At 39.5% G+C, this 12,069-nt stretch overlaps 1 protein-coding gene across 3 annotated transcripts in view; it reads right to left on the bottom strand.

Annotated features, from left to right (window-relative positions):
* The window catches only part of SEC24D (SEC24 homolog D, COPII coat complex component), a 134,075-nt gene that overhangs the window by 39,813 nt on the left and 82,193 nt on the right, over positions 1 to 12,069 (bottom strand). For all 3 annotated transcript variants that reach the window (XM_010590519.3, XM_010590520.3, XM_003410416.4), the window contains exons 14-19: positions 9,271 to 9,387; positions 8,281 to 8,451; positions 5,238 to 5,334; positions 4,966 to 5,111; positions 3,828 to 3,966; positions 2,929 to 3,047 (exon numbers count right to left, since the gene is read on the bottom strand). In XM_010590519.3, coding sequence (XP_010588821.2) covers positions 2,929 to 3,047; positions 3,828 to 3,966; positions 4,966 to 5,111; positions 5,238 to 5,334; positions 8,281 to 8,451; positions 9,271 to 9,387 — 789 coding nt within the window. The remainder of the gene's footprint in view (positions 1 to 2,928; positions 3,048 to 3,827; positions 3,967 to 4,965; positions 5,112 to 5,237; positions 5,335 to 8,280; positions 8,452 to 9,270; positions 9,388 to 12,069) is intronic.

The following is a 12,069-nucleotide window of genomic DNA, read 5'->3' as shown; positions in this document are numbered from 1 at the left end:
ACATGGCCTCAATACTAGTTACCAATTAGGTATCTTACCTATTATTATGGGTTAACAATGTTCTTTTAAAAGAAAACTAGTTGCCGTTGAATCTATTCCGGCTTATGGTGAGCCCATGTGTGTCAGGGTAGAACTGTGCTCCATAGGGTTTTTAATGGCTGATTTTTCAGAAGTAGATCACCATGCTTTTCTTCTGAGGGGCCTCTGGGTGGACTGGAACCTTTAACCTTGGGTCAGCAGCTGAATGCATTAACCATTGTATCACCTATACAGAAGCACGCTCATACAGTTTTCTGATATATCTCACAACTTCACTGGTTGTTTCTGATTAATCAGGTCATATTAGAAATCTGTTGTCCTAAATGCCACAAAGGGGCATAGCTTGGCCCTTAAATGTGATTAAAGCAGGTTCGATTATAGGGGTAGTGGGAAGAAAACAGAGGAGGTCATTTGGAAGAGGCGGTAACACTGACAATGAAGAAGAAAGGAATGGAAGAGTGAGAGAAAACAGTCTTATTCAATGTTTTGAAGGTAGGGAACAAAGTGGGGCAACAGATCACCATTAATAAAACTTTCTCCCCACCTCCCTGGTCCTCTTTATAAATACCTAAATTATTCTTGAGGAGAAAGGGTGTGGGTGGGAAGAGAGTAGAAATTCATAAAAGTCTGGTTTGATTTTGAAGAATTCTTCTTTGGATAAAAAAGACACAACAACTCTGACTTCATAGTTAAGGTCAGTTGACTTGCCATTTGAAGTCACTGTCCTCTCATATGATGCGATATATTTAAGCTCAGAACAGTGAGCTATTAGAGAGATTTAACAAAAAGAATCTACCTTGCATTTACAAGCTTAAAATTTTGTTTTAACGTTGTTTCTAGTTTTGTGTACCAACCCCCCAAAAACACCCAGTACCTGTTATACAACCCTCAGAGTGAGTACGTCCTTACATTTTGTGCCCTAAACACCTCACTTCCCTCAATGTCATCCTGACCCTGGATATTCAGTAAGGGCAGTTCTACTGAGGTCCACAGTCACATAATCCAAGTGTGCAGCTCCCTAATGGTCTTACTTGGACCAAGGGAACTGTGGATTCTATAGTCAAATAGTGGGATTCCTTTAGGAATTTCTCCATGATATTTTTTGCAAGTGCACGGTGGAGGGCGCCACATACGAAGTTACAGTCCCTGGAGGGAACCTGAAGACCAGCTATTCTATATTTTCAATTAAGGGTATATTTTAATATCTTATTCCTAACAGTTTCTGAATCTCTACAATTTGCATTATGAATAATCTTAAGATGTCTTAAGTTATATCATTTTTTAAAGCATAGTTATCACTGATTGAAAAGGGTATTTTTTAAAGGGCTTTAAATCCTGCACATGAAATTTGCTAATGGAGAAAAGAAAAATCTATAAGGATGAGAATAATTTCCAAAAACTTTTCTCAGAGAAAATATGGCATCATAATGATATTACTCCAGAAATAATAGAATTGAGTAAACAGATGATCTAGTAGTAGAGACAAAGATTTTCACTTTTAAACCAGAAGGAAATGATACGATTTATTTATTTTTTGTCCTTAATAGGCAACAGATTTGTTTTTAACTTGAGGTCTTTGATCCAATCTGTTTAACATTAGCAAATAAATTTCCAGAGAGGACATTAACTGTACCTGCTCTCCTTCAACTAATCCTTGTGAAGTGTGAGAAACTCCAGAGACAGAATAATATTTCCAGAGCTCCAAGACAAATAGTAAAACTGGGGTTTAAAGTGCTCACAATTGAACATCCAGGCTAGATTCCAGGTGCACCTGGTGGGCTCTGTGTAAATTAAACAATACCTTGTGAAACGGTACTGATGTTTGAGGTTAGTAAAGTGGCAAATCAGAATAAGAGGACTGAACGTGTGTAGGTTCAAGAGTTGCTTTTGTGATTAGCAACACAGGAGAGGAAAACGGAATAGCCAGTCTCATCACTTGGACAGCAGGGAAAGGAATTCTTCTGCAAGAGTCCAAGCTAATAAATGTGTCTGCTTTATTTTCCTTCTTAATCCAGAGTATGAATTTGGCCCCCAAATTTATTTACATTATTTTTGCTGCTGAAAGCTGCCTTTTTAGTGGGGTTTCAGATGTCCTTTCAGCACCCACTGCTGACAATGAATGAGCCAGAAAGTCTTCCCATCTGTTGCTAACTGTCCTCTCTTTTAACCAAAATTCTATACTCAGATATTCAACCCACAGCTATAAAAAATGGCATTGCACTTTGATTGGTATAGGGAAGAATGTGAACAAGAGAACAGATGGAAAAATCAATGTGGACATGTGGTTTTACTTTTTCTTTTATAAGAGGGAGAGGCTAAACGAGGTTTATTTAAAAGATCTTCTAAATTTTCAAATTACTAGATGACTGCCCAGAGATAATTCTTTCAAAAACTCTTCATATACATTAATAACCTTCAAGTACAAAGAATTCCAATATTTCTATGTATAAATTATATCTGTTTGTAAAACATAAAGACTGTCATTACTGCCATCAGCTCAGGTCAACTTTGATTGTTTGTATGCCTACAAAGTTTCTAAGCACGCACATTTCACGACCCAATGTCCATTTCCGTAAGCAAAAGAGAATCCTGTTTATATTACGACACTTCTTACATATAACATTCTTTTGTTTATATATAATGTAGTGACTGTGAACACAATATACACACATTTTTTCGTTCGTGCATTTTGTAAAATCAAGTTTTTTCACGTTGGCTATAAAAATACCATTGCACAAACAGGTTACATTCTCAAACTTCTTGGTTGTACGGTTTACTATACAGCTTCCATCCAAGTGCCTGGAACATCACAAGCCCTCAGCAGTATACGCTGAAGGGCTAAATAGCTGCTTATATCCCTTTAGCATCTTAGTACAACAGGTAGCTCACCTGGCTCGCTGCAGATGGGCTTGCACAATTCTTTCGGTAACATGCTAACATATGGGCAGTCTGATTAACCAGAATTTCCCGGATGACCTTCAAGGGCTGGTGCAGAACTGCTTTAAAAGCTGTGTGCACAAAACAATGAAAAGGACAACAAAGTCTTAGCTCAGAAATTAAAGCCTTCAAATAATTAAAAAAAAAAAAAAAAAGAACAAGTTGCTATGAGCTTCAGACCACCCGGCAAGGAATAACAGCATTCTAAAACGTTAAAATCGTTTGTTAATGGTCTCTCTTAACTAATTATGATGATCGTAATGGAGAACAATGGCCCACTGATAACAAAGGATAGGTCCAGATTTTTCTTCAGAATATTAGAAACAGAACTCTACATATAGAGAAAAGAAAGCCTATTTTGCCATCTTCCGATGTCCTGAATTCCCACAGGGTGAACTGCTGCTTCCTCTAAATCTTGATGTAGAATCTCAGGAGGAAGGCTAAGGAAAATTTAGCCTTAGGCTTCATCCCATTTTATCCTTATCACGGTACAGACAAGGGAGTTCACGCTAACATTTAGGGACAGTTTCCTTCCACTATCCCCATGTGCCAGAGAGTACACTCAAATGCCATAATAAGAGTCTAAGCATCACCTCCCTAAATTTTAAGTCAGATCCCCCTTTAGGGAAGAAACTTTAAAGAAAAATGTATAGTGTGGGCCTGAGCTATCCTATTACTAGAGTTAGAGAAGCTAACTATTTTCCTTCACAATTTGCATTGGTAAGTTCTGAACTTATCTACCAAAAGGCTGTGCCATCTTTTAGCAGTGCTTTTCCTATACTGACTTGATTAACCAACAAGTCTTGACTCAATTACAAGGTACACTGACCAGACAATGAGTATAGGGTTACCTGACTTGGCAAAGAAGTTGATCAGAGCATCTGTCTCACAGCTCTTATAGAGATCAGCTAGCTGGGAGCTGCAGTTTAAACCAAGATTGTGAATCCGAAGTCTTCTCTGGCCACTGATGGTTGTGTAAAGCACAGCACACTGCAAAGGCAACGTTGAGGTCACATGTTCTGGTTAACACGCTCTTGATCTTATTTGCATTTACAGAACAATGCCTACAGTTCAGTACAGTGTGTACAGCTAAAAGACATCTAAATTTGTCCACAGATTTTTTTTCTATTATTGCTGAAGATCGAATGACAGCAAACATGGGAAGAATAATGACCAGTCCCCAAAGTGGGTTTCCCTGTAGTATTTCACTGGTTTAAATTACTGAGCCATCCACATCTAAATATCTGTTTGCATTTCTACAAGCGGTGTGCACTTCACATATCTCTGATTTTATTACCAGGGATCTAGGACCAGAAATGGTAACTTCATGTTCACACAGCCTTACTGAAGGCTCACTTCCCTTAAAAGCATACAATTATCCTTGAGGATGGACTCAGGTCTTAAGCTGATGAGATATACATTTCAAGACTGCAAAGATGTAACCACTTCCCCAAATATCTGTGATTAAAAAAATTAACATTGATAGAGCTCTTCCTCAATTTAATGCCAACTTTTATCTTTTAAGGGCAATGCTAGTGTCTGAAAACTATGATCATCAGATATAATTTGTCTGGTTTTTATTCAAAGTTTCCGTAGCTTCTAGTTAATTTTGTATGTTATAAAATCAAATCCTATTTCTGTGCACGTAACATGGGGTCCGACATATCTTAGGAGCCGACAGATGAGTGAACGGTCGGCTGAAGTCTGGAAGAATCCAGCACTGCCGGGAATCACTGTGCTGATGCCCATGATGCTAACCACAAGTTTACGGGGCTTTTGTGCAATGACAAATAATTGTTACTTCACAAAAGTATCAGAGTGTGGAGAAATCACACAATCAGTGCTCTCATCTACGGACTTTTGCCTTTGGAGAAATAGAATGGAGTCTTTTATGATGAGACGAACACATATGATGGTATTTTAGCCTCCCCACTGATCGCTGTCTGCCATAAACTAAAAAGCAAAATACAGGAATACGTTTTAAATCACCTGGATCAAGGCCCCACTGTCTTCCCCGAGTTTGTCGTCATGCTTGAACTCTACGGTTACTGCCTTGTCACAGTCGATGGCTGCCATTTCTACGTCAGTGGTGTTGTTCATAAAAACACCGCCAAAGAAATCAGTGGCTCTGAAACCTACGGATGATGAAAACGAGAAATTTTGCTTCTCCTTATTTTATGATTTTCTTTGTTGGCTTTTTATTGATTTGAAGAGGAAACAATCAGGTTTAATGATGACAATCGGGTATAAATGATAATTACCTGTGCTGGTTCGAACTCTCATAATAGCATCAAATCCTATTTTCTTTTCAATATCATTTCTAAGGTCGTTCAAAAATTGTTGGCTATCCAAGGGCATCTAAAAAAAAATAAAGCATGATCAGTGTCCACCAGATGGCAGTAAAGGTACTTAAAATAACTATTTGTTAATCGTGATTTAAGGAGCCCTGGTGGCGCACTGGTTACGTGCTCGGCTGCTAAAGGTCAGTGGTTCGGACTCACCAGCCGCTCTGTGGGCGAAAGAGGTGACAGTCTGCTTCCATAAGGAATTACAGCATTGGGAACTGTATGGGGCGGTTCTACTCTGTCCTACAGAGTCGTCGTGAGTCAGAATCGACTCAGTGGCACTGCGTGGCGGAATCCTGATTTAGCACACTTATGTTCGTATCTTATATTTCTGGGCTTAAAGAAGATACAGGCTCTTCAGCCAGTGATTCTGAACTTTTCAAATTAAATCCACATGCATTATTTCCTTCCGTTTTCACAACACTTGGACAGAAAGATCAGTCATTAACTTTATTTTGCAAATGGGAAAATTGAGACAGAGTAAACGATTAAGGTTTAGGGTTTGAAGCAAGAATAGTATCCAATGAATAACATCTATTGAATGAAGCTGGGGAAAAGCTCTGGAGCTGAGGTTGTCCTCCTTCCATCTGACCACATTCAGAGCCTGGTGAAGCTAAGTCGGGGGACAGTTCGTGCACAGAGTCAGTAGAACCCCTTCCCCAGCCTTGTTAATTACTCTACTATCCCTGTATCTCTGAATGGTGTTCACTATTCACAACTAGCAACATTTAGGCAATATGCACACGTACAATGCTGAGCTGAATGCTCACTAAAGAGAACAGAGTGGGCACCGTCTTCTAAAGCTTCCCGTCTGACCTGGCCAATGAAGCTCTTTAAGAAATTATCACTGTTCCTGTACCAATAAACATGAAGATGGCCCAGGACTGTGCCACGTTTCCTTCTGTTATACATCAGACAGCCATGAATTGGAGCTGACTCAATGGCAACTAACAGGAACAATGACAACAACAACTGTTTGAAAGGTGAGAGAGAAGCAGACACGCATACGCTACTCCTCTTCCCTTTCAGAAACACAGGGAACGAGGGAGGGATAGAAGGAAAGCAATCAAAGACAATCTTTATTATAATCTTTTTGGCTGTTTTAATACAACTAGGTGCCTGCAAAGTTCTTAGCCACCATTTTTATCATTTCTTCTTTACAATATTATTAAATGGCAGGCACTATTAAGTTTTTTTTTTAATTTTGAAGACAAGAAAGAAATGCTACAGTTATGATTCAGCTTTGCAACAATGTGGAATAAACATAAATAAATGTGTGGCATAATAGCCAAAATGAACGTTCTTTGTTTATAGAACATTTTTCTTCCTGCTTACATCTTAGAGGGTTTTTCTTAGTGGAATTACAACAGTGTTTCTTTTTTAATTAACACATTGAAGCCATCAGTAATAATTACTGCTACAGTCAGAGGCAAGTAAATATCCTTTATTATGTCATAAATTACATAGAGTTAGCGCATAACTCAAAATCTTTTAAAAAAGTAGGAAAAAGTAAAATACCTGGATAGTTACATTACAATGTGCCCCTGTGTCCACTGCACACATATCACCTGGTGGCATGATCTTTGAAGCCAAGTCACGAGTATAGATGGCCACCCCAATGCAGAACTTAAGACTGTAGCGAGGCCACCCTATTCACATATGTCAGGGCCTTATTAATCAAGAATGGGAGATATGAAGAGCTTTTTAGGGAAGTAAAAAATAAAGTTTCAGATAAAACTTATTTCCTCAGTTGGGAACTAGCCAGTACAGTAGGTTTCGTTGTGCCTCAACATCCAGAATATGGGCAGAATAAGGAAAAGTTTAGATTCTAGGTGATTACTAAAAGCTTATTTTCTAGAGTGTGTCTAAAACAACCTACTTTGATCCAAAAATCTTGGAAGGGGCTCTTAACAGCTTTTCCCATTTTATTTCATTGGCAATCTTTGGTGTTATCAAACCCCTTGATAGTTTACACTATTACAAATAACGTCATCGATGATGACTAACATTTGTCATTCATGATAGGGGAAACACTCATTCTCATTCCATGTTTCCATGTGGATATGCATAAATTAGAGGTCCACTCCAAGCCCCTCCCTGCCCCTCCTCACTTCTCTCAGGTGAGGAGGGAGTTATCTGATTAGTCCAAACCCATTGCAGTATAGTCGATTCCGGCCGATAAGACTGAGTAGAACTGCCCTACAGGGCTTCCAAGACTGTAATCTTTACAGAAGCAGACTCTCACATCTTTCTCCCTTGGAGAAATCGCTGAGCTTTCAATTAGCAGCCCAACGTTTAGTTAGGAAAAACTAGGTGTGCATAGCTCAGTCCCTTCTGGGTTCTCTTTTGGGGGAGGCAGCCTGTGTTCAGGAGACAGACATTTTCTGCCCCTCAATAAGGGAAGTTTTCAAGGGGCAAATGTCTAGAGGAGAAGCTTGTAACTGTGCCCATCCAATGGCCTGGGTGTGTAAATTTGTCAAATTCAGGGGTGAGGCATTCTTGAGTCCACCTGCCCACTACCTAGGTGAGTTATAGTGCTGACATTTTGATCATCTCTTGCATCTGTCTGTCAATTTAGGCTTGGAAGGAAGGGGTGTAATGAACTGACCCCCAAAACCCCAACAATCTGAAACAAATACGTAGTTATTTCTTTTTGGCAACATCTAAAATATATCATATATGTACATATATATATATATATATATACACTTAGATATTTTATAAAATATATTTTCCCCATTATGACAGCTTACATTGGTATTTAAATGAGACTGAATGAGTTCAATCTTTTGCCAAACACTTAAGGAGTAAGAAAGCAACTGCTTAACCAGCTTACCGTCTGTTCTTTACTTTTGTCAACTGCCCACAAGGGGGCACCGCTTTCTTAACCTATGAGCTAAGCACCAACATTAAAATGCTCCGGAGTAGAAACCTGAAATGAACAAACTGCGGCATTTACCTGGAAATTGTTGTATTTGTACAGGGTTCCTCCAGTGAGCTGAGGAACAAGACCCAAAGAGGCCACATCCACGTACTGACTAGGAAAGAGGAAGAGAGTCACAGAGCAGCTGTGAGCCACGCAGTCCTTGGCCAGAGATTCATAGACATTTGTCTGGGGCTGGAAAAGAATCTGAAGAAAAAGACACAGAAGAAGAGGGAAAAGTTACAAAAATGTTTTTGGTTTAAAAATTTAAATTTCTCTTGAATTCTCAATGATTTATTAAAATGAAAACATATTTCTTATTCCAGGAGATTGAACTGGGCTCAAGAAATGGGTTGTGGTAATCATCAATACCCAGCCTGTGGCAGGGTAAAACATAAGTATATTTGATCACTAAACAACCCTAAGGAAGCTGATATTGCTATCCTGGCTTTTACAGAACTAGATGAAGTTCAGGAAGTTAGTAACTTGTGTGGTGTCATGCAGCCAGTAATCCAGCGCCTACATCCATACCCTATCCTTCTCACCGACTTTCTCCCACTGCTACCCTGTCAGACGGTTTGAGCAAAGAAATGTTGTGAGCAACAGGAAGCTCTAGTTCACACTCAGGCCTCTGTCTCAAGGGCATTTGTCATATGGTAGCGTCTACACACTCTCTCTACCGTTTATCTTTTTTTTTTGTATCTTCTCCCACTTCTTCTAGTTGTATAACAGTCTTATCGTCACTCAGTCACCCTTATACAGACTGTACATGAAGAAGGTTTGCAGCCTTATTTTAATGCAAATATTTTTAGACGTTAATTTTTCTAGGAATATAAAATTTCTTAAATAATTTGCAATTCAAAATATTCCTGTAATATACAAAGTCCTCGACTTACACATTAGCTTTAGGTTCTTTTCCCTGCCTCCTCACTCCCACCTTCTTAAACAGAGACTTATTCTCTTTCTTTACTCCCTTTTAACCGCTGACACTTGGATGCCTCAAAGGGAGAACTGTACACAAAGTACCTTTTCTTTGTCCGTGTTAACCAGCTTTTTGTCATCTCTGTTTCTGAGCTTCCCTGGTGCTTCCGCAGTTGGCAAGGAGGAATGGAAGAGGAACAGCTTCCCAGGACAGTCCGCTGCCTAAAATAAATCACAGCAAATACCTTGTGTGGGAAGGTTGTATTTTAATGGAATCAGAAAATAAATGAAAAAGTACCTCCTATAAGACAGGTACTATATTTATCTCATTTAATCCTCACAGTAACCTTTGTGTCCTTGGGCAGGTACAATTCTCTCCATCTATAGACAGAAAAACTGAGGCTTAGAGGGGATAAGTAATTTGCCTAAAATCATGCAAGTTGTAAATGAAAGAGGCAGTATTTAAACATAGGTCTGTATACCATGATACTTTAAAAAACTACTAAAATTATGTGTTACAGTCAAATTACTTTCTTGTTTAGTCCACAATATAGTCTTTAAGGATGAGGCAAATCCTGTAAAACAAAACTTGATAATAGAATTCCCAGGATCATGATGCAATAAACCCAAACCCATTACCATCAGGTCAATGCCCACTCATAGAGACTCTAAAGGATAGAACGGAACTGCCCCACAGGGTTTTCAATCCTGTAAATCTTTACAGGAGCAGACTGCCACATCCTTCTCCTTAGGAAGCGGCTGGTGAGTTCAAACTGCCAACTTTCTGGTTAGCAGCTGCGTGCTTAACCACTGCACCACCAGGGCTCCTCATGAGGCAATAAAAAAACCTGTTGCTGTCGACTCCCTTCTAACTCATAGAGACCCTATAGGACAGAGTAGAACTGTCCCATACGGTTTCCAAGGAGCACCTGGTGGATTCAAACTGCTGACCTTTTGGTCAATAGCCATAGTACTTAAGTGCTACACCACCAGAGTTTCCCATCATGCAACAGGAGCTCTTAATTCAACCCTTGAGTAAACCTAAAATCGTGTTTCAAAGAAGAACGCACAAGAACGTGAAGGTGCTGTGGCAACAGTAGACACCAGGAACCAGCTATCAGGCATGCTGATAAACAGAAAAACGTGTGACTGAGACTATATACCTATAGTTCCTGGGAAGTAATAGATTTCAGGCTCCATGAAAGTCAATTCAGCATTAAGAATAGTTAACATCTTATTTAAGGAACTAAGAAGTAACCTACCAAGCAAAATTTGCTGAAATTAAATGTGATTCACTATATTAACCCACTCCCCAATCTCTCCTTTCTCCAATCCACCCTGCACACTGGTGCCAGAGTGCTCTCTGAAATAAAGACAAGTGTTCTGACCATGTGGCTTTTCTCCTCAAGAATCCAGAAGACTTCCTGTTACAGGATAAGGTCTACAATCCTTCATCTGCATGGGAGCATGGGAGGGGAAGAAGAAATGATGTGAGTTGCTACCTACATTTGCCCTGTGCAGCTCCATGCAAGGCCCTTCACGCAGGTTTTCTTACTTAACCTTGGGAGGCATGGTAATAGTGTCTGTATTTTAAGGATGGGAAAACTGAGGCTCACATCACCAGAGTAACCCAGGTCACATAGCCAACCTTCAGGTTAGCAGCCAAACAGGAAAAATAAAGCCTACTTAAAGTAATAGTTGAGAAAATTAAATAACCCAGTGCATGACATAAATCATAATTACACACACTGAACTGCCTTGTTAATATTACCTGTGGAGTAGCACTCTGAAGGAAAAAAATCAGGGTCCATGAAAAAAATAATGTTTGATATTAAAAAAAAATCAAGTAGCCATATTATTTTTCTTTGTAACAAAACCAAACCCATTGCTGTTGAGTTCTGACTCATAGCAACCCTACAGGACAGAGCAGAACTGCCCCATAGGATTTCCAAGGAGTGGCTGGTGGATTCCAACGGCCGACCTTTTGGTTAGCCATCAAGCTCTTAACCATTGTACCACCAGGGCTCTTTTCCTTGTAAAGTGGTTAATTTTAGACCCAGTTATTTAATAACATACTTACAAGATTTCTTATGAATAGCAAATTACTAAAATACTAGAAAAAGCATTTATGGTATTATATTCTTTATTCCTCTACAAAATTTACGGTTTTGACCAAAATCTGACTATGCCTACAGGCATGTGTCACATAGAATTAGGTGAATGACTTATGTCACTCTTATTACGGCAGAAAACAGGTGGAGAAAGGCTAGTCTGGAGAACTCTAAATGTTCAGAATTCAGCTCCGATGCCCCTTTCTCTGAGGGCACATTGTCAAAGCTTTCAGCAGAGCTGGTGCCTCCGCCTCTATGTCCTCGGTCTGCTTTGTAGGTAAGACTATTCTAGAATTTATGACACTGTATTCTACCGTCTTCTCCTCTAACTCAAAGCCTCCCTGTAAAAAGAGGGACCTTGTTTTTTCCACATAATGTTATTCTAACCCCCCGTCAGGTGTAGGGTCTTTCACTCTACAACACCAGTTGAAGTAGAGTCGAATCAATTCATGGCAACCCCTTGTGTGTCAGGGTAGAACTGTGCTCCGTTAGGTTTTCAGTGGCCGATTTTGGGGAACATCATCAGGCCTTTCTTCTGAGGCTCCTCTGGGTGAACTCAAACCGCCAACCTTGCAGTTAGCGGCCAAACACATTAATCGTTTGCCCCTACTGGTGCCCCACAAACGTTTGTGGAATGAACGTTGTTGTGATGCATTACTTTGAAATCAAATTTAGATACATATTGTGAGCGCCTTAAAGATAAATCCTCCCCAACTGGTGATATTTTTTAAGCTTAACCACTGAAAGTCATTTCCCTCCGACTTTTTGTCAAATGCTTACTCCAAATTGTATT

Source organism: Loxodonta africana, chromosome 5, assembly GCF_030014295.1.
Source record: "Loxodonta africana isolate mLoxAfr1 chromosome 5, mLoxAfr1.hap2, whole genome shotgun sequence".
In the NCBI taxonomy this organism is placed as follows: Eukaryota; Metazoa; Chordata; class Mammalia; order Proboscidea; family Elephantidae; genus Loxodonta; species Loxodonta africana.
The sequence above is the reverse complement of the archived record's forward strand: the minus strand, read 5'-3'. Positions and strand labels throughout refer to the sequence as shown.